The 27,445-nt window shown below is 43.5% G+C and overlaps 1 protein-coding gene across 6 annotated transcripts in view; it reads left to right on the forward strand.

Annotated features, from left to right (window-relative positions):
- Positions 1-20,790, forward strand: part of POT1 (protection of telomeres 1) — a 190,923-nt gene extending 170,133 nt beyond the window's left edge. For 3 of the 6 annotated variants that reach the window (XM_090042158.1, XM_090042159.1, XM_090042160.1), the window contains exons 17-20: positions 9,163-9,257; positions 14,060-14,151; positions 17,430-17,535; positions 18,947-20,788. In XM_090042158.1, coding sequence (XP_089898284.1) covers positions 9,163-9,257; positions 14,060-14,151; positions 17,430-17,535; positions 18,947-19,059 — 406 coding nt within the window. In that variant the 3' untranslated portion in view covers positions 19,060-20,788. Of the gene's footprint in view, positions 1-9,162; positions 9,258-14,059; positions 14,152-17,429; positions 17,536-18,946 lie in introns of all 6 variants that reach the window. The other 3 variants (XM_090042161.1, XM_090042162.1, XM_090042163.1) reach the window with 2 other exon arrangements.
- Positions 20,791-27,445: the final 6,655 nt, after the last annotated feature.

The raw sequence follows: 27,445 nt of genomic DNA on the forward strand, positions 1-27,445 counted from the left end.
CCATAAGTATAGTTGAGGGCCAAGTAACTCCTATTATGTTTCTTTACTCTAAAGAGATGCTAAATTTTTAAAATCTGTCCATGTAGTATTTTTTTACAGTTCCCTGAAACTGTTTGATTTTATGTTTCTATTACCAGTGATTAAAATGCTTCATTTCCATATTCATAGGGCAATTTCAGGAGCTGCCTTTGTATTTAGTTGACAATAAGGACATTAACAAATTGATGATATGAATAAAGCAGCTATTTGAATTTACAGTATGTTTTCTTTGCTGTAAAAAAATGAAAGCATGATGACCTAAAAGGTGTCTACATATACATTTCTTAAAAACACAGAAATTAGCAGTACTTTCAAATTCCTGATAAGCCCATATCCTCAAACAGGCTAGGGGCAGAAGTTACACATAAACCAATTTAAGTGATTGGAAACTGGTTTAAACCTATAACAGAACAGGAGTTCAGTGCATATATACGGCTTTAAAAATGGCCAAAACTGGTTTAAGATACACCTGGTTGGATGTAGTATTAGACTTAAACTGGTTTAACCTAAATCAGTTATAGAACTTCTGTCCCTGATCCCTTCCTGGTTCAAGTTAACTCACAGTCCCCCAGCATCCCAGGATGCTTCGTAGCCATGGGCCATGCTCTCGGCTCCAGTGGAGTAGGGACTACCTTGCCCCTCTGCTCCTTAGTCTGCTTCCTGCCTGCATCTCTCATCCCATAGGGATGTGGGGGGGGGGGGGGTGCAAGGACAAGGGAACAGACCCCCAGATCCTTGTAGCCAAGTTCTACACGGCAAGTAGGGGAAGGAAAAAATCCTGTGGTGGGGACTTTTTCACCCTCAGCAGCCCTCCCCTCTCTCCCTTCCCAGCTATTGATTGCTTTGGCTGCTGCCACAAGAGGGAGGAAGAAGTCATCCTCCTGGCTGTGTGTCTACCCATGCAGCCCAGCGTAGGGGCACCAGGGAGCGCCTTCCTTGGAGGGATCCCCCCTACCCCAGCCCAGGGTCACCCAACCTGGGAAGTCCCAGGAAACTGAGGAGAATCCCTCCCCTCCCAAACCCCAGAGCTGCTTGCCTTAGCCCATGCAAGTCTCAGGCAACCTCAGGAAGCAGAGGGAAATTCTCCTGCTCCTCTGCAGTTGGTTTTGCCTCAGCTGCTGTGAGTCCAGGAAGACTTCTTCTCCCTCCCTCCTGTGGCAGCACCTGAAGCATTCACTAGCTGGAAAGGAGGAGAGGGGGGATTCTCCTCGGCTGCCCAGGGCTGCCTGGGCTGGGGAACACTGGCTGGGGGAAACCTGAAGGGGAGTCTTCCTCAAGGTGGGCCAGCGCCTGGACAGGGTGCTCCTTAACGCTCTGTTAGAGAACAACAGGGGGCTGGAGATACTTAGCTGGGCTGGCAATGGCCAGCAGGTTGGAAGACACGCATTTCCTGTCTACTGGCCTAGGTCAGTGCCAGCCTCCCCTGCCTTCTCCAGTTGAAAACTGAACAACAGTTCAGCTGGTTATCAGTTCAACCTGTGCAGCTTAGAGGAAGATGCCTAGATTGAATAGATTCTGCCTTGGGCTGATGACAGTAAGACCTAATCAGGTCTGAATGAGAAGGAACTGTACAATGTTGCATTTGGCCTGATGGCCCCTTGCCCCTTTGTTTGTCTATTACAAGGTTATAGAAACGTCCCTTTCAGAGGAGCTGAATATAGTGTACAGACCACCCCTTGTACATTATGGTTTCCCTTCCTTCTCTCCTAGGGTAGATACCAGTCCAAAAGCTTGCCAATCTCACAGCCAGCATCCTTTATAGGCACAGTTTTCCAACCTAGAAAGTAGAGCACATTTAGGAACCACAAGGTGTTTTGATGCCTCATTCCATATTCCACTACACATACCTATCAAGCCACAATAAGTGAAAGCCTTGTAGAATATCACATATATACTTTATACAAAAGCCCAAGTTCAAGCTGAGATGGGATTGATTCTAGAATTACCTGTGCATTTAAATTTGTCACCATCTTAGTCATGCTTTTAACAATATATTATCTTATCTGAATACATTTTTTTTTTAATATTCCTATATATCTCTGTTTTGTTTACTATCCTATTTCTAAATGCTGTCCAACTGGCAGCCCACAGGCCCTGGTGGCTACCTTTCCTGCTGCTGCATAGCAAGGGAGGGTACAGGGGCCTTTGTACCACCAGTACAGCCTGCATAATGAGAGTTCTGGGGATGGGGATGAAGTCTGGCCTGGCACTAGAGACAGAGGCTTGTTAGGCCTCTGCTGTGCCAGGGGTCTATGATTCACTTGCACCTGAAAGGATTAACCCCTCAGAGTATTGGCCTGCAGCCCAGCCCCACCCTGAGGCCCACTACTATTAATGAATACAACACCAAGTAAGGGTTAATAAGCAATCTGTATTACAAGCCAAAATTAACAGTAATCATAGCAACATGAACTAGTTAACAACCGCTCAACAGAACGCTATATACAGATATGTACAGAGAGCCATATTGGGCTGTCACCAGTAGTGGCAGTCAAGAGCACTGACACCCAGGCTGCAGGACCTACTGTCACATCCCTGTCAGGCAGAGGATTTCTACCCTTTCCTCCACAGAGTACTTGGAGACCTCAAAAAGGAAGGGTCATACTTTACCCATCCTAAGGGGGAAAGGAAGGTGAGTATCTCAGGTGGAATTCCAGTGTCCCCACACACGCAGTGCTCAGCACCCGCACTCCCCAGCTTCTCCAGCAGATTCAACACCACTCAAAACTCTCAGGCTCTCAGACTCGGCTCACACAGCTTCTCGGCACATGCACTCTTCACCACGTATGCGGACACGCACGCATGCTCCTGCACACTCGTGCACATGTGCACACACACACACACTGAGATGGTGCCTCACACTTGCTTTTTTTGTAATGGGCACCTCACGCTACCTGCCGATCATACCATGGTCCAATCACTGCTTGCACATCTCAATCAATCAATATCACTCAACAGTATCATTTTCTTGGACCACTCATATTAATTATCATGTCATAACTTATTAACATAAAGTTCCCTCTCTTTGGTTATATAACAAGTTTCAACTGCCCATGCCTCAGTTTCCTAAGTAGGTCATACCATCACTATTATGATGAAGCCAGGACTCTCACTGTTTACAGGGAGGGGTTGCATACTACATGCCTATGTAGTATATAACCTGGGGGCTACACTGGTGCTACCTGCAGCCTCCAGCCACACCAAAGTTGGATTGCCCTAATGTACTTTCTACGTGGCATTTATTTAGGGCAAGTGTGTAAGGGGTGTAAGTATGGACATACTTGCATGTAGTAAACTGCATTCCATTCTAGGTTATTCCAGTGTAAAATTGGATTGACTTAATTGATCCAAGGTTCATAGCTATACAAATGAGGCAAAATTAGCACCCTTGATTTTTTTTTAACCTAAATTTTACTTTTAATCTTAAAGTAGATAAATGTTTGTTTTATGTTTTAACTGTAATACACTGATATGAAAGCGGACTTTGAAGAAAAATAAACAGTGCTTCTGTAATTTTGTTTCCTGGGGCAAAGAGAACAAAATGATATGGACTTCTCTATCCACTTACTGTATTTTACTTACTATCATACTTTCTGTAGTTTATGAGGATGCATAAATACTGTAGTAACAAAAAGAAGAGGTAGTTTTAATAGCTCATATTTAAAATATGTTTGGGCACAGGAAAAGCCAAATTCCTATACTAACCCTGCCATATTTTTAATGCATTGTACATTTTCATATTTATTACTGCTATTACAAAATGGCACTTTGTGTATTGTTAAACAACAAAAAGTTCTGGTTTATGAATATGTACTCAAGAACGCATAGTTACCAGCCTTACTTATTCAATTAGGCCATCTTTCTCCAACTAAAATAACTTATTTTCTTTTTGATGATGATTCATAAAGAGCATTAGCACTGGCTACTTTACATGTTGCCTCAGATTTCTGCACGCTGAAATACACTTGAGTTTTAAAGGTGTTTTGTATTCCATTAGAATACTTTTATTTGAATAACCTTCTTCCGTACAAAGGGAAAGATTTAATAGTTTGTAGTACTGAAGTGAGGAGGAATTTAAGCTAGTTCACTAGTAAATGGAGACAAAAGCCCAGAGATAAGTAAAAAGTCTAGGCTCCTGGTTAAAGCTTAACAAGTAGAGCAATAACAAAAGCCTTAGCAATGTTCTTAAACAGAGGCTAGAACAGTCTGTTAGATACCCAAAATATTTATCTATTTACGCAAGAAATGTGGGGAACAAGCAGGAAGAATTGGAGGTCCCAGTACAAGTACAGAATTATGGTATAATTGAGATAGTTGATGTGACTAGAGTAGTCATGGATGGGTATAGCTCATTCACAAAGGATAGGAGCGGGGAAAGGGAGGTAGTGTTGCCCTGCTTATAAAGGAGACATGTTCTGAGGCTCAGTACAAAGTGGAAGATCTGCTTATTGAAAACCTCTTGGTAAAGGTTAGAGATGAGAGCGGCAGGGGGAACACCATCATAGCCTCCTTCTATGGACCACCAGACCCGAGACAAGGAGGTGGGTGAGGCCTTCTTAAACAACTGGTGGAAGCTTCCAAATTGCAGGACATAGTTCTCATGAGAGACTTGAATTATGGGGACATCTGCTGGGAGAGAGGCAGCAGTGTGCAAGCAGTCTAAGCAAATTCCTGGAGTGTGTTGAGGATAAGTTGTTTTTTTTTTTTGATTCAGATGGCAGAGTCCAACTTGGGGGGAAGCTTTTCTCAAGTTGCTACTCACAAACAGGGAGGAACTCATTGAGATTGTGGAGGTGGAAGGTAACTTGGGTGACTGACTATTAAATGGGAAGAAAGGACTAAGAGCAGCAGCAGAAAGACACTGAAGTTCAGGAAGGCAGATTTTAACGTACTACGGGAACTGGAGGGAAAGGGAGTCCAGGACAGCTGGCTGTACTTTAAGGTAGCTGAAGCAAGTTTTTTCAGTGCCACAGAAGAATGGGAAGTGCAACAGGAGATCAGCGTTTCTAGACAGCAATCTCTGCAATGAGTTGAGACATGGAAAGAAATCCTCAACCTGTCGATAGTGATTGACCAGTCAATTGGGAGCCCCTGACACTTGATCTCAGTACTGATATTGGATGTCAGAGGCTCCGCGATTGGGAGCAGCAGGATGCATATGGGGTGTAGCCGAGACGCAGTCCGGGAGGTAAAAGCAGCAGGACTCACATGGCTGTGCTGAGCTGCGCTCCGTGCTGCCAGCCAAGCCAGGTGAGTAGGACAATCCCCCTCCATGCCCCCTGCCACTGGGTGAACAGAGCCCCGGCCAGGCCAGGCTGGGGGCGGGATCCAAATCCAGGCAGCACTTGCCCCCTTGAACTGTACACGGGGCAAGCCAGCTGCCCCTGCCTACTGGGCTTTTTGTCCAGAGCCCTGCTGTAGCTGGCTTGGGAGTGGCCCAACACCACATGTGTCCCACCACTGGGTGGGCAGGGCATGAGTCTCAGCCCAGCAGCAGGAGGCACGTGGCATCAAGCCTGCTTGGGCGGGGGCAGCACTGGGGCTGCACCACGCTGTGCTCCGGGTGGGTGTGGTGGCACTGGGAGCGGGTGCTATGCCACTTGCCCTGCCAGGGCTGGGCTGCTGTGCTACCTCTAGACAAGCAGCGTGCAGCAGTGGGAGCCATACCCGTCTGCTCCCCACGCCACCTAAATGAGCCACAGCTCCGTCCTGCACTTACCGCACCCCGGCTGCGCGAGCAGTGGGAAGTATGGGAGCGGGGGGGGTGTGACCCTGGATCGGCGTGGGAAGATGAACAGGGGCTATGGGGAGACTGCAGCCACCTGAAAATTTGCCGTAGCCTCCCCCATAGCTCCTGCCACCTGCCCGAAGCACAGTGCAGTGCAGCCCCATCCTCACCCGCCCCACACAGATCTGGGAGCAAATGCCTGCCCCCCCCATGCCCTTCCAGATGAGCAGCTCCTTCCTGAATGCAGGGGTATTGATCTTCTCCCTCCCCGCTCCGCTTCTACCACAACAAATTTACCAACTGGATGCAGCTGTATCACACGTCAAATCTCACCCATTTATAACATTGTTCCTATGGGAAAATTGGTTCCAAGTTACAATGTTTCAACTTAAAATGCAGTTTTCAGGAACCAATTGGTTAACAAGTGTGAGGACTGCCTGTATCATAAAGGCATATATGGAAAAATTAGGATGACCAAGGCACAACTTGAAATGCACCTGGCAAGGGACATAAAAGGCAATACAAATGGATTTTATAAGTGTGTCAAAAGTAAGAAGGCAACCAGAGAAACTATAGCTCCTACAGAGAATATGGACGGCAATCTAGTGATGGATGATAGCTGAAGTATTTAATGCCTTATTTACTTCAGTTTTCACAAAGAGGCAATTACCAAGTGTTGAATGCAATTGGCAGCAAAGGTTGGGAAGAAAACAAGCAGTGTAGAGCAGTAGAATAACAGATTAGGGATTACTTAGAGAAGCTAGATACTTTCAGGCTGGCAGGGCCAGATACAATGTACCCTAGGGTATTGAAGGAACGGGCTGAGGTAATTTTGAGAGCCATTGGCTATCTGCTTTGAGTACTCATAGGTTGGATGCCTGAAAAAGGGAAAAATAGAGTGCCAGTCTTTAAGAAAGAGAAGGCAGCGGCTCTGGGGAAGTATAGACCATTCAGCATGACCTTGATACCTGGAAAGATCATGGAGTAGGGCATCAAGGAATCTATTGTGAATCACCTAGAAGAAAACAAAAGGGATCAGGAACAGCCAGCATAGATTCACCAAGAGCAAGTCCATGCCTAATCAACCTGAGTTCCTTCTATAGTAAGTTGAACAGGCTCTGTGAATGATGGGGAAAGCAGTGAATGTGATATACCTTGACTTTAGCAAAGCTCTTGACATGGTCTGCCATGACATTCTCATTAACCAACTAAGGAAATACAGACCAAATGAAAGTACTGTAAGGTGGATACATAACTGATTGGATCCTAATTCTCAGTGAGTAGTCATCAATAGCTCAATGTCTAGTCTGGAGAAGGTATCAAGTGCGATTCCCCAGAGGTCTGTCCTGGGTCCAGTATTGTTCGATATCTTCATTAATGATTTGGATGATGAGATTGTGTACACATTTAGGAAATTGGAAGAAGACAACAAGTTGGGTGGAGTTGCAGACACTGGAGGGTAGGGCTAGGATCCAGAATAACCTAGATTGTTTGGGAAAATGGTCCACAATCAATTAGATGAAATTCAACAAGGAAAAGTGCAAAGTCCTGCACTTATGATGAAATAATCGCTTGCCAAAATACAGACTGAGAAATAATTGTCTAAGCTGCAGGACTGCAAAGAGGGACCTAGCGGTTACAGTAGAACAAATGTGCTCAGTGCTTGGTCCACAGGCCAGATCTGGTCCCTAGTGTCAGATCAACTGTTCTGCAGGGCTCCCCATATACCTGAATATTTTGCTGCCAACTTTCCAGACCCATGGGAAGTGTAAAGGGGCCCTATGGGCTAGATTGGGTGCATAGGGTGGTAGAGGACCTGATACTGGTATCCCAGGCTAGATGTGGCATCACAAGGGCACTATCTGAGCAGGCAGTGGTGGCACAGGACCGTGGGGCCCCATCCTAGCATGTGAAGGCAGTGCAGGACCTGATCCTGGTGCTCAAGGGTGAGTGCAGGGCCACAAGGGGCCCAAGACCTGATCTTGGCACCCAGGTCCCAATCCACATGTGTGCAGCTAGGCAGATGTAATGTGAGGCCCAGTCCATCCCACAGACTGGCCCTGGCAGTCATGGATTAATATTTATTGAGGTCGTGGGCTCCAGCAGGGGAGTGGCCCCTTCCCCTCCAGGTGATGCTGTTGCCAAAGGCAGAGTAGGCCTCCATGCCCCATGGGTAGCAGTGATGCTAGGAGAGGGCTTGGGGTGGCTATAGCTACCCCAAAATTCACCTACCACCACCCACCCACCCTGTGCAGCTGAGCCTGCAAAGGTGCAGCACTCACTTCAGGGGCAGAGACTGGGCCAGGGTTGGGCTCAGCTCTGTGGGACATGCAGCAGCAGCTGTGGAAAGGGTGGCTGGGTGGGGTGAGGAAAGTAGATTTTGGGGTGGGTATACCCTCCCTCCACAAGACCCTCAGCCCAGCTGAGCCCAGCTCAGTGCCCTCACCAAGAAGAAGCTGGGTGGACCTGGCCAGGCTGGGGAGAGGTGGCATATGCCCACCACTCCTCCCTGCTCCCTGCCTCCTCCCATTCCCCTGCCATGGCCAGAGCAGAGCTGAGCCGGGCAAGGGCAGAGGCATGCTGCTCATTGCAGACTTGGGGCTCTCTACCCTGCTGCCTTTGTCCCCAGGCAGGCAGGCAACTCAGCCCCTGGGCAAAGGCACCTGGGTGAAGAGCCCCAAGGCCACAGTGAGAAGCCCTCATCCATCCCATGCACAAGTATGGGGGCACATGCTCCCCCATGCCTTCCCTGGGAGAGTGCGTGCAGTGACGGAAAGCCACCCCCTGCACCACTTGGATGAGCTGCCTGTGGCTCTGTCCTGCTCCCTGCCCTGGTCCCAGATCCCACACACCATTGTGGCTGGGCAGCACCCCTAGTTTCCTGCTCCCTCTTTCACCATGGGGACCTTGATATGCCCCCCTCCCCCCCTGCAGGGAGCTGTTCTCCACACTCCCCAGCTGTGTTCTGGGCCACATGCATACAATGCCCATCACTCCTGGAAGCTCCTTGCAGGCTGGAATGGTTTCTGCCTGCAAAGGGAAAACTGCCATTTCTTGCAGGGGCCCCACCAGCCCACGCATTAATCCACAAATGGGCCGTGCCACTCGTGGCCCACTGAGCTAAAAGACTGAGTAGCACTGCTGCCACAAACTGAATGTGAACCAACACTACACTCTTGATGCAAAAAAAGGTAGCAACGTGCTGGGTTTTTTTAACAGCCGTGTCGCTTACAAATCAAGGGAAGTGATTCTTCCTCTCATGCATTTAGTTACGAATGATTCTACTTTGAGCAGAGAACTGGGCTAGACATCCTTGTGAGGTCCCTTCCAACCCTACTTTTCTATCATTCAGTAATCCGAAGTGTATGTACTATCATCTTTTTCTTATCTGTCAGGTGCAAGCAATGTTCAAAACCAAAGACTATCAAGAGTCTACATTTCCTTTCTGAAGAAGAACATCCCTCATGGGAACCTAGTGAAGTGGCACAAAGTAAGTTGACTGTAAGCATGGAATGAAATACTGTTATACTTTTATTCTGGGCCTTAGATACAGAATATTCAGTGAATGGATTGCAGTTTGTTAATGTCTTATATGCATTGTGTGTGTATGTAAGTTTGTAGGTATTTGGTGTATCTGCATTTCCCTGGCTGGAAATAAACACATACTTACCTTTTAAAATGATGTGTTCAGAAGAATTGAAAATGTTTTTATCTATAAGAAACCTTAGCCCACTGTTGTTTCTTCTGCAGTAAGTAATATTGTTAACGCCTAAAGCAGTGTAGGTGTAATGAATCTTTATATACACAGAGAACAAAAGGTAGTTGTGAGTTGCATATCTAAGTAGCATTGGGGTAAAGTTTATGTAATGCACTTAAATATGAGTACTTAAAAAGAAAAATTGTTCTTATCTGTGAACAGTAGTAGATTTTTTAACTTTTAAGGGCCTTGTTAATTTTAAATGACTCATGGAGCTCTTAACCGCTGGATTGTCTACGTATTACCACCTAAGACTAGTTTTAAACACATTTTAGACCGCTTAGTTATGCCACCCCAGGGCAAATTTATCTCTGATTCATGCTTTCCAGCTCATGCTCAGTTAATTTGTGGTCATTCCCTAAAGATGAGCTGCCCAACTTGCTGTCATCCAGCATCCCAGGATGCAGTGTCCCTACCCCCCACCCTACTGTTCTGTGTGGACAGACTTTCCACCCCCTGAACTCTACTGTCCAGGGATGGTTCTGGCACCAATCCAACTCACCCTCCCACCCCAGGCATGCAACCTTCCCACCCCCAGACATGCAGCTCCACACAAACAGCTTGTATAGCACATGCCAGCCAGCCAGGTCACAGGTCTCAGACAAGTCCAGGAGTAGGGTCTAGTAAGGTTGGGGGGAACAAGTTAGTGGGCCGGATCAGGTTCTCATGAGCTGCAACTTCCTTCCTGGGGCACAGACAGTAGCTCCCCCAAAAGTGCCTTCCCTCATCACTTCCTTCTTCCAGCCACCTTGGGAACATTACTAGTAACTTTCATACCCCAGTCCCAAATTCCAATTTATTAAAACATTCAGCCTTTTAAAATTTACTTTCTCTTTATTTCTTTTTAAATTATTTTTTTCCCCTTCTCTACATTTTATCCTTCAGTGGCTGACTTCCTTCATTTCACCACTCGTCCCCCACCTCCCATTTAATTCCGTTGCACCTCCCATTTAATTACCTACTCACTCTCAAGCCGTCTCTCATACATAGAAGCTTGTTCTGGCTCACCAGCCCTCTATAGTGGCAAGTCACAGTTGGGCAGGTAAAGACAGTTAGAGAAGGTTTTCAGCTGTAAGGTGCATCAGCTCCCAACTCAAGCTAGCACTAACTGAGCAGCATTTGAGCATCTCAAAGTACACCATGTAAAAAGGCCCTAAGGAAAAAAACACTAGAGGGCATTAGTGTGCTAGTCTCACATATTACAATGGGAATTATGGAGGAGTTAAATCTGTAAGGAGCCAAAAGGAATTAGTCTATAAGTCACCTTTGACAATCTTTGCAATAGTACTCTAAGGTAGTCAGTCCTGACAACTGTTGGAGGAAATACAGAGCAGTGAACAGGCATAAAACATGAATATGGGTGACTGTTAACCTTTTAAGATCAAGGCACCCTTTGTAAAATGCCAGGTTTTAAACTTTTATTCTTTCTTTACTACCAAAAAATAATTCTTGTGCAGCAAAGAAGTCTGAGCACAACAGGCCAGAATATTTTTTGCTGTGAATTCCTATTTGATAATCTCTGGTTTTATCTTGTAAATCATATGTAGGTGTGTACACCCATAACAGTTCTCATATTATGTGGCACCCTTAAAAGGACCTAGCATCACCATAGTTGAGAATCACTGGGAACAGAGGAAAATAGACTCAACAGTTTCTGGATAGAATCATGTTCAATTCGGCTCACATTCCAGTTAGGATTTAAAATCACAGGATGCCTCTCGGCTTGCAATGATTTTTTTTTTTTAAATAAATGCAAACATGATGATATATAAAAGAAGAGATCATAAACATCCTCTTCAAGTTTATAGTATGATTGTAAGTGTAAGTTAATAGATTTCATAGACATTAGGGCTGGATGGGACCTCGGAAGATCATTGAGTCCAGCCCCCCACCCAAAGGGCAGGAAGTCAGCTGGGGTCATAGAATCCCAGCAACATAAGCATCCAGTTTGCTCTTGAAGGTGTTCAATGTAGGTACTTGAACCACCTCTGATGACAGGCTGTTCCAGACCTTGGGGGCTCAGACAGTAAAGAAATCCTTCCTAATGTCCAGCCTGAAACGGTCTTGCTATAGTTTATAACCGTTTGACTTTGTCATCCCTTGGGGCACTCTGGTGAAGAAACTGGTGGTCACCCCGATAAACTTATAGGTGGCCATCAGATCACCCCTGAGCCTGACCTTTTCCAAGCTAAAGAGCCCCATGGCTCTCAGCCTGTCATCGTAAGGTCTGTTTTCCTGACATCTGATCACGCGCGTGGCTCTTCTCTGCACTCTCTCAAGCTTCTCCACATCCTTTTTGAATTGCGAAGCCCAAAACTGGACATGGTACTCCAGCTGCAGCCTCACCAAGAACAAGAACGACGTCCCAGGATTTGCTTGAGAAGCATCTATGGATGCAAGCCAGCATTTTGGTCGCTTTACTAGCCACAGCATTGCATTGCCGGCTCATGTTCAACTTGTGGTCAATGATGGCCCCCAAGTCTCTTTCTTCCATAGTGCTAGTCAGCATAGCACTGCTGAGCCTATAAGGATGCTGCAGGTTTTTCTTCCCAAGGTGGAGAACCTTGCATTTTTCAATGTTAAACACCATCAAGTTCTCGTCTGTCCAGTTGCTGAGCCTGTCCAGGTCAGCCTGGGTTACCCACCTGTCTTCTGGTGTGGATGCTTTAACCCAAAGTTTGGTGTCATTGGTGAACTTGCCCAGTCCGCTTCTGACTCCAATGTCCACATCATTAATGAAGATGTTGAACAATATGGGTCCAAGGACAGAGCCTTGGGGGACCCCACTGGTCATAGGACACCATGATGATTGGCTTCCATCAATTACTACCCTCTGGGTCTGACCACAGAGCAAGTTTTCCAGCCAGCGGATCATGGTGGACCCAAGGCCACAATTGGCCAGTTTTGCCAAGAAGTGATCGTGAGATATCAGATTGAAGGCTTTTTTGAACTCAAGGTATGACATCAATCTCTTCTCCCTTGTCCAGCTGATAGGTCACCTGGTCATAGAAGGAATTGAGATTGGTCAAGCAAGACCTACCCAGCAACAAACCCATGCTGGCTATCCCTTAGGATGTTGACGTTGGCCAGTCCGTTAAGGATGGCCTCTTTAATAAACTTTTTCTAAGATCTTCCCTGAGATAGAAGTCAGGCTGATGGGCCTATAGTTTGCCAGATCCACTTTCCTCCCATTCTTAAAGATCGGCACCACATTGGCCTTCTTACAGTCTCTGGGCACTACACCAGAGCGCCAGTTTTCAAAGATCTGTGCCAGAGACTGGGCTATGGTGTTTGCCAGCTCCTTGAGTAACCTGGGGTGTAGATTGTCAGGGCCGGCTGACTTGAAGGTATCCAGCTTCTCAAGATGTTCCTTCACGAGGTCAGCATTAATGGAGGACAAAGGATCTCCCTCACCCAGACCTCCCTGTCCCGTGGTGGGCATGGTCGTGCCATAGGACTGATGAAAGCCCAATGCAAAGTACCTATTTAATAGATTAGCTTTTTTCTGGGCGTCAGTTCTCAGTTGCCCCATCTGGTTTAGCAGGGGTCCAACATTGCCCTTGCTTTTCCTCCGGCTCCCCACATATCTGAAAAAGGACTTTTTGTTGTCCTTGATGCCTGAAGCTAGTTGGAGTTCAGTTGCACAGGGCAGATTGTAGCTGTGGACTGGGGCTGGGGCAGCCATGAGACAGAGGAGCATTTCATCAGAGGGGCACAGGAAGCAGGGAGTGGCTCCTACCACTGCTTGCGGTTCATCCAGTGCTCATCTGGTGTCTCCTGCCACTCATCTGGGAGGGTGTGCCCCCAGATCTGACCGGCTGGGAAGAGCCCTGCCCCACGCAGATCCGGGGGCACATGCGCCCCCTGTGCCCTCCTGGACAAGCAGTGGGATCAGCAGCAGGAGCTGCCAAACGAGCACCAAACAAGCTGCATGCAGTGGTGGGAGCTGCCCCCTTCCCTTTCTGCATCCCATGCCCACCCCGGCCCTGGCTGGGCAGCCTCTACCTCAGCCCCAAGCCCACACCCTCCCTCACCATGGAGCCCTTGATCTGCCCTTCTACCCCACCAGACTTACCAGCTGCACACAGCTTTCCACGCTGCCAGCTCTGCTCCTCACTCCGTACACGTTGCACTGCAGCTGCGCGCATGCACGGTTATTTATGGGACAAAGTATCAGCTGCATTGGCCTGATTGCCAATATCGGACCAACATATTGGCTCACCTCTAAGAAATATAAATGCTTTGAAGTATTTTCTGTAATTTTCTATACTTTTTCAAGCAAAATTGAAATTCCACAGTAGTTCATATGTAAGTGTTCCTAAGTTTCTGATTATGCTTGCTTGCCAGATAAAATTGTCATAAAATGTGTATACTGCATCTTACAACCACCGTCTATCCAACTACCTGATTATATTTTTAAACTATAAAGTAAGTCATGTAATAAAAAACATCAAGTTTACTTCAGTCAGCTTATGTTGTCACAATTCTTCCTCGAGTATTCAGTATCTGAAGCCCAACATTTTTTCCACTTCTAGTTTTAGGTATTAAGCCACTCCAGTATGCGTTTGTTATGGAATTTACACTTGTTGATGGAACAGGAGAACTAAATGCATACCTTTTTGACTATGTAAGTAAATTTAGATAAATAGAATCAAAAGGTGATGGGTTTTAATATGAACAGCATCATTTTCATTTTCTCTCATTCAGGGTTTAAATGGAAGTATGTATATTAAGCTTACTAATTATTAGTGTTGTCAGTTGCTTGAAGTGCAAAAAAGCCATTTTGACCCATTTAAGACATATGGTAAAAGGGGGGGGGAAGGAAAGGTGGAAATAGCATGCTCAGACTTAAAAATGAACTAAAGTAAGTACTATTGTTGGTTTATAGATCAACTTATTTCCAATTCCCTGGCTGAGCTGTCTTTTTTTTTTTTTTTAAGTGGGTAGGAAATCATGCAGTCTTGCTGCTTTGGGCAGGATTATTCAGGACATGTTCATACTACTACTTACTCCCATTCTCATCTAGCCCAAGTCTGTCAGTCATCTATATTAAAAAATCTTTGCTCATCTCTTCATAGTTTGGTTCTGGATATTCTCCCATTCATCAGAGCTGGAAGTCAAGCTTCCCCAAATCTGCCCTTCCATGTGGTGTGTTCAGGACTTGGTACAGTACTAAATTTACAAATATAGGAAGTCCACCAGCAGTCATCTCACAGCTTCCAGCCCTTTTGTGATTCACATCTGTTTTTACTAGCCATAACTTGAAACAAGTAATGAGCAGACTGATTCTTGAAACTCATTCCACTACACTTGTCTTTCCTTCTGTGCTTCTGGTACAGCCACCCCAAGGTAATATAGATAAAGAGGGGTGGCTCAGGTAGGTTAAACTAGCTAAATATGAAACTTAAGTTTACCTTTGAATAGCGATATGAATTTCACCTTTGAGTTCACCTTTGAGATGATTCTTTTGGGTTAGGTCAAGAATACCATGACTTACCAGACAACTTTGGTACTGTTTTAAGTCGTCTCCAGCCAGCGTCAAATAAATACCCATTCTGTAAATCTAGTATTTGAATTTGGATTAAAGTCTTAAATATTGTAGCCTGTGAGGTTGAACTGAGGCATGAGCATTGCTAAGTGGAAGTTTTTCTTTGCCAACATCAATTATGGGCAAAGGACTTGTCTTTATCAGGTCACCCCTAGATTTCAGTACCTGCCCTGGAAAGCTTAGTGCTTGCCTTACCTAATCCTGAGGTCTTCTCCACATTTACCAAAACAGTACTTACCAAAACTCTTTGACATAACAAATATAGATTTTTTTCTAAAATGTGGACACTGTCCTTGTTCCTAAATAGCAATTGAGATGTGGAATATTCATTAATTGTATGTAAAGTATACATAAATTGAGAAGGCCAAAGCTTTAGATGGAATAACATTACTTGCATATGTATATCTTATAGCTAGGGGTCTACCCAACTCAGGGAGGCAGCTGGCCAATTTCACAGTGAGATCATGGAGCCAGCCACCATTTTCACAGGCTTATTACAGTGGGGTAAAGGTGCAACCCCACCCCCACTGCACACACACACACCACTTCCCACTTATTGGTGGAAAGGGCTGATCATTATGTGGCCCCACCCCTCACTGCTGATTGTAGAATGGTGGGGCCACACAACATGCAGCCCTTAGCCAATCAGAAGTGAGAGGTAGCACCCATCTTGCCTGGTCCCTTTCATGCCAGCAGCCCCCTTGTGCCAGGTTGCATAGCCAGGAGGACTGCTAGTGGGGAGCTAGTACTTTATTTTTAGTAATTTGGGGAGGGGGATAAGGGAGAAAAGGGTTGGGTCTGTTTTTGTTTTTTGTTTTCTTTCCCTTGAGCATTTCACAAAGGTCTCCCATTTTTGCAAAATCAGTGCAGTTGCAATTCGAGTAGGCCCCTCCTTATAGCTGTATAACTTTGTGGTGTAATCAATTTATAAAAGACCCCAAATCTTATACTCATGATAGCAGACTTAAATTTGTTAGGAGAACTCAGTATTTCTTCAATTTATATTTCATTTTTATTTCTTCAGTTTTTTCAATTTTAAAATACCATAGGCAGTAGCTGCAAGAGTAGGCAAAGTATGTATTCCCTACTTGAGCTGGCCTTCTTTGTAGTTCCCCTCTTTCCTCCTTTGGAATCTGTCTCTTGAAATCTGTTGAGAAACAAAGTCAGGGACAATGGGGGTCATGAGCTATCTCCCAATTCAGGTTCCTATAGGAAAGCTGCACTTCAAAGTAGCCCAGATTCATATTAGGTGTTGCTAAATGCTACAGCTGGGCTGCAGGAAGAAAAAAACATTTCTTTTGGAGTGCCATCTGCTAGCACTGCTTCTGGTGGCACTTCAAAGGAACCACCACTTCCCAGTGCCCAGACTGAGGTACTCCGGCAGTGTCTGAGAAGGAGCAGGGCTACTTTGAAGTGTAACTTTAAACCAGCTTCTAGTCACATTTCTATAGTAACACTCCCAGTTCATTTTCTTAATCCGACAGTCAAATAGAAATGTTCTGGAAAAAAAAGGGATAGTGAAAATAAAGGAGTTGAAGTTGGGGTGGAACGTTAGAGGTAGGAAGACAATGTAATCTTACAACATATTCCTCTCTGATCCTTCCCAACTTTCTGGCCATTCTTAATTAGACTTCTAGTATAAAAATCAGATGGGAGTTAAGAGATCCCATGAGATCCCTTGAGATCTTCTAGCAGAATGGGGTAGCAGAAAGTCTCTGCATCAACACAAAACAGTTCATCACCATTTCATATGTTCATGAAGTAGCATCTGGAGCCCAACTACAGTGGCCCAATTGCAGGAAGTGAAAATCAGCCAAACTCAAGAAGGAAGTCCAAATAAGCCCAGAAATCTTGGGGGCGTGAGAAGGGAGGTATATTAAATGAGAATGCATATATGACCTTTTAAGTTTTATTTCTTTCTTCTCTGTAGAGGTATTTTTTTCTCAGTAGATGTTACATTGTGAATAACCAACCAAAAACTTCTAACACTTAAATGAGAGCGTTAAATTAAAAATAGAAAAGTACTACTTAAATAAAACCAGATTATATGGTACCCATTCTCCTGTAGAGTGGTATGTTGTTCTCCAAGCATTCAACTGATGCAGTATTCTGTTGCTTTTAGTTCCTGAGCACAAATCTGAGACACAAGTAATATAATGTTCATATGTACTCTCCTTTGGTGGGTTTTTAAATATCTGGATGCTGTTGAAAACTCTGTATTGGCAGTATTACCTCCTGTTTGCTAGTTTGGAACTTCATGAAATGCAAGAGACCTATAAAAGGTCAGGAGAAAAAATGTTCAAGATCCTAATTATTTTTGTCTTCCTTTTGCCTCAAACCCTTCATTTCCCTTCCAGGAAAAGTTTTTCCAGATTCCTGCCTGTGAAGTTCTTAGCAGTGATCTTCTTCAGAAGAAGATGGAGGCGACCATGAATTCACTCTCTTCTCCCAAAAGAAAAATAGGTCAGCTATCTCTCTTTAATCTGCTACTATATATGTAAAGTTATATGACTGTCTTAGCATTTGGCTTGTTATACATATGATCAGACCAAATGCAGTACTGCAAATGTACAGAATTATAAGGAAAGTGTCAGTTCCTTTTGTTTACTGTGTGGTGCTTGGTTAATTCCTTTATCAGGACAAGAGCCTTGTGGAAAGGATATGTATTGACTTGGTCCTTCCAAGATTACCTCGGGTGTAGATTCAGTTTTGTGTGTAAACATTTATAGTCAAGTAGGGATAGAGCTAATTCATGTTTATATCAAAATTAACCTAAATACTTTTAACCTAAATGTCACAGTAACACCACACTCATGCCCATCTTTCTTTTCCCTCCAGATTCATAGATTTATAGATTCATAGACTGTAAGGCTGGAAGGGACCTTGGAAGATCTCCAGGTCCAGCCCCCTGCACCAAGCAGGAAAGATAACTGGGGCTCAGGTGACCCCAGCAAGGTGTCTGTCTAGTCTCCTCTTGACAATTTCCAGAGTAGATGATTGCACAACCTCTGGAGGAATTTTATTCCACAGTCTGGATACCCTGACTGTGAAGATGTTTTTCCTAATGTTGAGCTTGAATCAGTCTTCCAGGAGTTTGTGGCCATTGCACCTGGTTTTCCCCTCAGGTGCCCTGGTGAGCAGGGCCCTTGATGTACTCCCCTAGCATAGCAGTAAGCTGCTACCAGATCCCCTCTCAGCTTGTCTTTTCCTCAGGCTGAAGAGTCACAGATCTCTCAGCCTTTCCTCATCTGGCTTGCCTTTAAAGACTCTGATCTTATGGGTGGCTCTTCTTTGGACTGACTCCTTTCTTATGGCATCCCAGTGCCATTTTTAGATATTTTTCACAGTGGTACATTTCATTGCAATGTTTAAATTGTGGGGAATGCAAGATGATGTTGAGAACAACTTATTCGCTAAGGTAGATACTTTCTTTGGTGATCCAGCCACTTTGGCAGATGGCTTCAAGGTAACAAATGTAGAGTTTGTTATAAAGGATTGACAACACAGTTTTCTTAAGAAACATCTGATGGCCTCATCCAACACATACTGTATATGTACCACACATGACCCTGTCATGAACAGTTTATTTTTTCCTTACAAAATGTTAGTATTTATTTATTATATATTAACTGTTAGTACTCCTTTTTTCTGAGCAGTAAATTTTCCTCAAATAGCCATGCTAATGACTGAAGAGCATTACAGATCCTAAAATATAAACTAGAATGCTTGTTATGAAATAAAAAATAATTTTTAGTTTTCCTTCTCAGCTGGATTGTGTTTTGTGTATCTTGTTAAAGGCTCTTCTAGAGTTTTACCTGGTGTTACAAGAGCTAAAAATTCATGTGAAAATGCATGGTTTGTTTCTGATTTGTAGATGACTTGCCATGGCTGGAATGCGTAATCAGGTCCTACACAGTTAGAGATGGAACAGAACAGCGAGTCTGCTATCAGATTTTTGATACTACAGTTGCTGAAGATGTTGTCTAGTGCTGCGTTCCTATTTCAAAAGCAGTTTATCACCATTATTAATTACAAATATTTTCTCCAGAATAAAGAAGTCTGCATAATGATTTGTGCATTTTGTTTGATCCTACGTTTCTGAATTAAGCTTAGTTACACATCTGCTAAAATGTATTTGTTACTTAGCTGGGTTCTGTCCTGTGAAATGAGTGGGAAAATAAGTGTTAGGCCTGTCACAGGATTCCCACTGTTTAATTCAGATTGTTAAGAAAAGATTAGTATCCAAACATTCCAAGCTGTTATATTTGAAGATCTCTAATGTTACTGTCTTGGAGGACATACAAAGTCAAACAATAAGATATTGTAGACTCTAAATGTTGTGTTACTTAAGAAGCACAGTTACCGTTCACTTTTATATGACAAAATAAATTATTTTAGCACACCTGTGGAAACCAGCCATATCATTTAATTTTCATTCCCTGACATTATTGCGTGCAAACACATTTTTTTAAGTCCTATATAAGCCATATGCTTTCCTTTTTCTTCACTTTTATTACTGATGTGTAGTTTCTACAGAGTTCTTCCTGCACGTCTTACTGCCAGGTAACCCTTGTGCATGCCAGAAGAGTTGTTGACTCAGGAACTATTTATGTGAGTAAATAATACTCATCTGGTTAAGGATTGTAAAGTTAGGTCATAAAAGCAAGGATGCTTGAAATACTAAGATTAATAGTAAACTTTATTAGACTATATATTTTTATAAAAATGTAAGGTAAAGCATATATAAAGTTGTATTTATTAACACTCAGTAATTGGCTGTACCTTGACAGCTTCTCAAACAGTCTGGCTAATTTAGTGTCAGATCGTAGGTCTAGATCTGATTTCTTATTTGGTGTAATCAGATTGTGTGGCTAAATTTAGAGCCAGCATTTTCAGGCCAATATGTCACTAGTCTAGTTGGCTATCTTAAGTAAAACATTTACTCTGCTGTAAGTATTTTCTCAAAGTCAGTATTACTTTCTGGGAAAAAAAATGTAAAAATTCATCAAATGAATATGCCTATCACTCAAGAATTATTACTTAACATTTGCAACAGTTTTTTTGAGTAAATTCAAATATCATATTTAATGTAACAGCTCAGTACTTTGATACTAGATACAAACATTTTATTGTATAGTAAGAGACATACCGGACTATTTTTATGTGTGTATTTTGATTCAGATAGCCTAAAACTTACTTTCTGCTGCTTAAATGTATACTCTGTGTAGAAACATTTAGCCAGGAACCTAGAAATGTATGTGCTTTATCCAAAGTTTCTAACATTGGTAGCTGATGTTCATTTTGAAGGTGGGGAGAAACAGTCTGGCTGATTTAAATAAGACCAACAGCTTGCCAAGTAAGAAAGTGCTGGCAAGAGTTTTGAAAGCAGCTGCTTTATTGCCCTTGGCTTGATGAGAAATGCTGATAAGTGAATTGTTAAGATTTGAGTTCTTAACTGGATGTCCAAAGAATTTCAGTGGAATTTAATTTCAGATGATCCCTCTTAAAAGCGTTTCAGTGGAATTTAATTCCACATCATTCCTCTTAGGAGCTTGTGTGCCATGTAATGTATAGCTTGTCATAAAAACTAGAAACCAGACCTCAGTTGGGTTAAGGTTGATAAAGAAGCCTTTATTTTTTGTGTTGCATATCATTACATTGTTACTGCCAAATACATTTGTGTTAAATTGTAAATATATTTTTGAAAATTAAAAGTATACATAAAATTGTATCAGAGGATACTGTTATAAGCTACTGTGATGCAACTGTTGCATCTGCATGACTCCATAGCAGTGTAGATGAGGTGAGACTGATGTAAAATTAACCCTGCTTCATTCAAGGATAGAGGCCAGGTTGTTTAGCTCACTTATATTGCTGCAGGGTCATGAAGGCATAATCATTACAGCATAACAGTTGATGCATGCTCCTGTGGAACTGCCCCCTCCCCTTTTAAAGCAACTAAAATTTATTTTATTTATACCCAAAGTCATTGTTTTCTATATCAGCATACAAAGAATATGGTTTTTTTTAAATATTCTGAAATGTAATAGATTTGCATTTCAGTGTAAGTGTATTGATTTCACTATCTTTAGTGTTTGAGGTTCCTGACAGAACACTTTTAAGGCCCCTTACATTTGTATGTACAACACTGGAGTGGCCAGCTACTGCATACTGTAAGTTTTGAGTTGATTATATAAATGCTTTTGGAAGTAATGCCATTTTTTTTTTGTTCCATTGAACTTTTCTACCCCTGTGTTTAAGAATAGAATTTTTTTTTGCTGCCAGTGGCCTTGCTCCAGCAAAGCTCTTACGCTTCACTTTAAGCTCCTGCTTATTCTAATCATAGTTATAGAATCTTGGAGCTGGAAGGGACCTCAGGAGGTTATCTGACTTATTCCAAGCAAAACTACATGAGCACCTAACAGGTACAATGCCTGAAGACATCAAGAACAAACTAACTTGACACAAGTAAAGCAGAGAGGACAAAAGCAGCATCACTGCTTTTCCATTACAAAGACAGGAAGTAGTTTGTTAAAATACACTTGAAAGGTCACGCTCCCTGCTAAAGGAAGGAGACCCCACTCCCAGCTACAGAAAGGCAAAAAAACCAACAGTCCATACTGATCTGACCATAAGGTAGAATTCCTTTTTGATTCCATGCATGTGGAACAGCAAGACTATCTAGGCACAACCCTCCAGCTTTAAGTCCCAGCAGGAACATTGGTTATACCCATCAAAATCCCTACCCTTCACTGCAGCCAATGTTCAGTGCTTCTGAGAAAGTTGAAAAACCTGCAAGAAGAGGGGGAAGAAATTTCTTTCCACCCCAATCTGGCAACCAGCAAAGTCCAAAAACATTGGAAAATAAAAACCCACCACTCTACAGTGAAACCTGGGAATTGTACACAATTTGCAAATCAGAAGCTTTAAGTGAATCTCCCTTTCTGTCATCCTAGCCTGTCTATAAACCTTGTCCCAGGCCTTTAATCCTGCTTTTCCTCATATTCAGTCTAAATCTACTATGGTGTAATTTCAGGCCATTGCCACACATCCTGCTCTGCAGTGATGGAGAAAAGATATTCTCCCTCTTCTTTATAGCAGACCTTCAAATATTTGAAAACTGCTAAGTTTCCTCCTGAACATACCTATTTCTCTCAACCTCATATGACTTGCCTTTCAAGCCTTTTATCACTTTGTCACTGACCTTTGAACCCTCTCTGACTTTTCTACAACCTTTTTAAGATGTGGAACCAGAAGTGCACACCATACACTAGATGAGGCTTAACCTGTCCTGAATAGAGTGGCACTATCACCTCTTGTATTTTATATCTAATGTTCATATTGTTGCAACCCAAAATTGCATTTCTCTTTTTGCATCTGCTTTACATGGCAGATTTATCTGGAGTTTGGTATCCACCAAGCCTCCAAGATGCTTCTCCACTATGCAGCCATCTAGGCAGTTGTCAGCTACTTTGTATGCACTTTTTTGTTATTCTTCCCTTGATATAGCACCTTGTATTTGTCACCATTAAATTCCATTCTTTTGGCTTTAGCCCAGCTTTCCAATTTATCAAGATTCTTCTGATTTGTACTCTTATCCTCCAATGCATTTGCAATCCCTGTTTTGTCATCTGGAGGTTTGCCCAGGAAGAATCCAGTTCATTACTAAACAGATTTGAAGAGCAGTGGAGCCAAGAAAGACCCATGTAGAACTCTTCTCAACACGTCTTGTTATTTGGACATGTATCCATTTATGCTTATGGCTGTTATGTCAGTCGCCTATACATCTTGTCTATAGCCCACATTTCTCCGATTCATTCATAAAAAGTTTGTGGGGCTTTGTCAAAAGCTTTATTGAAGTCCAAGTACACTATATCCACTGCATTTCCCTCATCCAACCAACTAGTTATCTTGTAAAAAAAAAAAAAATCAAATTTGGTATAACTTTTTCTTAGTAAATCTATGGTGGCTGCTGAAGATCTGCTTTTCCTCCTCGAGATGCTTAAAGTGGACTTACTTATTAATTGTTCCAGTAATGTCCTGAGTAGTAAAGTCAAGTCCACACTTCTTCAGGTCCTCCTTTTTGTCTTTTTTGAGGGGAGAGGGCCACTATGTTGGTCTTTTTCCAGTCCTCTGGTACCTTGCCTATCTCCCATGACTTGGTAAATATAACATATTTCAAGGACTCCAAGATCCCTCCCATCAGTTCCTTCAGTATCCTGGAATGAAGTTAATCAAGCCCTGTTGACTTGAATTCATTCAAACTGGCCAAAAGTTCTCTGAAGTCTTGTTATCATGACTCTCCCACCCCACCTGTCAGTTCCTCTATCTCTATAATCTCTTTTAAGCTTTCCAGTTGCAGCTTGCTTTTTTTTTCTTGTGTGAACACCAAAGCAAAATGGCTGAGAGCTGCTCTGCCTTCTTTTCGCTATCTGTTAAGAGCTCATCGCCTCTTCTTCTTAACTTCCCTAGCTAAGGATAGCTTTTTTAAAAAAAAAATCTTTGCCTCCCTGATTTTGTGCCTGCGTGTTTTTGCTATTTCTTGGTATCTTTTCTTAGTGACCTGCCTATTCTTCCATTGCTTGTATGTTTTGATTTTGAGGCTTCCTAAAATTCCCTGTGCAGTCGCACAGGTCTCTTGTTCTTGTGATTCCATTACATTGGAATAGCTTCTTGCTGAGCTTCCAGTATTGTGCCCTTTAGAAACTGCCAGCACTCCTGGTCCCTTTAAACCTTCAGTCTGTCATCCTTCCATAGTACCTTGCCAATATTTCTCTGAGTTGGTTGAAAACCACCCTCTTTGAAATCCAGTATCTTAGTTCTGCTAACCTCGTGCTTTCCCCATCTCAGAATCATTAATTATATCATATCATGATCACTTGCTCCCAAGCTCCCTCTCACCTTCACATCCTGAACCAATTTTTTTCTATTGTTCAGGATTAGATCCAAGATAGATGTTGCCATTGTCATATCCTCATATGTCTGTCGGCAACAGAAAATTGCCCTCCACACAAGTTAGGAACTTGCTTGACATTTTATGTTTGGCTATAATATTTTCTTTGGCTAATATAATATTCTTCCAGAAAATATCCAAGAAGTTTAATACTCCATCAGTACCACCTTATTATCTTTGACAGCTTTGTAATTCTTGATGAGTGCTTCATCCACCACTTTCTCCTATCTTTGAGAATCTATAGCAAACCACCACCATAATATCACCACTGCACTTTTCTCCTTCTATCTTTACCCAAATGCACTCAGATCTGCTACCTTTTTCCTCCTGGACCAGATAACCAGTACATATATTTTAGATGCATCATGTAATAACACAAACTTTTTTTCTTTCTGAAACAGAGTATACCACTCAATGTTGATGTTCCCATTACAAGAGTTGCCCCACCAACTCTCTGTAATACCAGTCAAGGCTAGGACTTCCATTTCATCTTGATTTGTTCTCCTTACTCCTTGCATTTTTGTATGTAAAGTAATTTGCATTTTGATTTAATAGATTTCCTAGACATTAGGGCTGGAAGGGACCTCAGAAGATCATTAAGTCCAGCCCCCTGCCCAAAGGGCAGGAAGTCAGCTGGGGTCATAGGAGCCTAGCAACATAAGCATCCAATTTACTCTTGAATGTGTTCAATGTAGGTGCTTGAACCACCTCTGATGGCAGGCAGTTCCAGACCTTGGGGGCTCAGACAGTAAAGAAGTTCTTCCTTATGTCCAGCCTGAAACGGTCTTGCAGTAGCTTATAACTGTTCGACCTCGTCATCCCTTGGGGTGCTCTGGTGAGCAAACATTCCCCCAGATACTGGTGGTCACCGCAATAAACTTATAGGTGGCCATCAGGTCAGCCCTGAGCCTGCACTTTTCCAGGCTAAAGAGCCCATGGCTCTCAGCCTGTCATCGTTAAGGTCTGTTTTCCTGACCTCTGATCATGCGCGTGGCTCTTCTCTGGACTCTCTCAAGCTTCTCCACAACTTTTTGAATTGTGGAGCCCAAAACTGGACGCGGTACTCTAGCTGCGGCCTCACCAAGGCCGAGTACAAGGGGAGAATGATGTCCCGGGATTTGCCTGAGAAGCACCTATGGATGCAAGCCAGTGTTTTGGTCACTTTACTAGCTGCAGCATCGCATTGCAGGCTCATGTTTATCTTGTGGTCAATGATGACCCCCAAGTCTCTTTCTTCCGTAGTACTAGCCAGCATAGCACTGCCGAGCCTATAAGGATGCTGCAGGTTTTCCTCCGAAGGTGGAGAACCTTGCATTTTTTGATGTTAAACACCATCAGGTTTTTGTCTGCCCATTTGCTGAGCCTGTCCAGGTCAGCCTGGATCACTCTCCTGTCTTCTGGTGTGAATGCTTTGCACCAAAGTTTGGTGTCAACTTGGCCAGTCCACTTCTGACTCCGGTGTCCACATCATTAATGAAGACGTTGAACAATACGGGTCCAAGGACAGAGCCTTGGGGGACCCCACTGGTCACAGGGCACCATAACGATTGATTTCTATCAATTACCACCCTCTGGGTCTGACCACAGAGCAAGTTTCCCAGCCAGTGGATCGTGGTGGACCCAAGGCCACAATTGGCCAGTTTTGCCAAGAGGTGATCATGGGATACCAGATTGAAGGCTTTTTTGAAGTCAGGATATATGACATCAATCTCTTCTCCCTTGTCCAGCTGATAGGTCAACTGGTCATAGAAGGAAATGAGATTGATCAAGCAAGTGCTACCCAGCAACAAACCCATGCTGGCTATCCCTCAGGATATTGGCGTTGGCCAGTCCATTAAGGATGGCCTCTTTAATAAACTTTTCTAAGATCTTCCCTAGGATAGAAGTCAGGCTGATGGGCCTATAGTTTGCCAGATCCATTTTCTTCCCTTTCCTGAAAATAGGCACTACGTTGGCCTTCTTCCAGTCTTCAGGCACTACACCAGAGCACCAGGAGTTTTCAAAGATCTGTGCCAGGGGTTGGGCTATGATGCTGGCCAGCTCCTTGAGTATCCTGGGGTGCAGATTGTTAGGGTTGGCTGATTTGAAGGTATCCAGCCTCTCAAGGTGTTCCTTCACGAGGTCGGCATTTACAGACGGCAGGAGATGACCCTCATCCGGACCTCCCTGTCCCATAACGGGCATGGGCATCCCATGGGACTGATGAAAGCCCAACGCAAAGTACCCATTTAATAGGTTGGCTTTTTCCTGCGCATCAGTTGTCCCATCTGGTTCAGCAGGGGTCCAGTGTTGCCCTTGCATTTCCTCCTGCTCCCAGCATATCTGAAAAGGGACTTTTTATTGTCCTTTTTCCTCCTGGACCAGATAACCAGTACACATATTTTAGATGCATCGTGAATTATGTAGCTGTTACTTCATTGAAGACTTGTCTTCCTCTTGCACCTCTAAACCTTCCCCTGAATTAAACTGAATGCTCTAGTGGCAATTCACACCCACCCTACCCTCTCTTTTCTCCCTTTCCCCTCTCCCATTCTGAAAACTTTGCAGCCCCACAGAGAGAAGAAGGCATTGCTACAGGAAACAGGCTGCAGCCAGCAACTAGATTCCCCTCCCGCCTAGAACCAACCATGAACTTCTGTTTGTTACAGGGGATTGTTGTAATTTAGAACGCTTCCTGCAAAGTGTTCTCAGTTGTAATGAGGAGTTGCACTTCTGTCTGCACCCTCTTAGAAGCACAAGCTTGTTTAAAAATAGAGGGAGGGGCTTTAGAAAGAGATGATAGGGTGTTAAAAAAAAGAAAATTCGAGGCAAAACAGTAAAAGGTAACATTCCTCCAAAGTACCTAAATGACTTGGGAATTTGAGTCCTGTTTTCCAAAGTGATATACCCACTTTAAAAAGTCAACAGGATTTAGGCTTTAAACTGCCTCATTTTCTCATCAAAATAGAATTCAAGCTCCCAAGTCATGTAAGTTCTCTTGAAAATGTTTTCCATTCTCACATACAGTCTCAAAGGAAAAGGGCTCCATAAATAGATACTCCAAGCACAAGAGCGGCAGACCTGCTGGAGTGCTCATCTTCTGTGGCAATTGCTGCTTTTATAATAGCAGGGACCAGACACACAAAGACAACTTAGAACTTATTTTTTTTAAGCTTCACTTCTCTCCCTGGGGAGGAATGGGAGATGGAAGTAAGTTGGAGAGAGCGCTGGGTCACAAGGTTCCAACTAATGTTTGCCACAATTGCAGTAAATAAAAACTAGAAGTCTTGGCTCAGCCAGCATGAATGGTTAGGACAAGTGTGATTCTATATCCCCATGTTTCATCAAATGCTGATTTTATCACTGTTCTACTGCTTTAGCAGTCCAGCTTGCTTTAACGATAGTGGGGCTGGCACAAGGAGGAGTTATGCAATGGTGAGT

This window comes from Crocodylus siamensis, chromosome 4 (assembly GCF_052110815.1).
Source record: "Crocodylus siamensis isolate JL-2025a chromosome 4, ASM5211081v1, whole genome shotgun sequence".
NCBI classification, from domain to species: domain Eukaryota; kingdom Metazoa; phylum Chordata; order Crocodylia; family Crocodylidae; genus Crocodylus; species Crocodylus siamensis.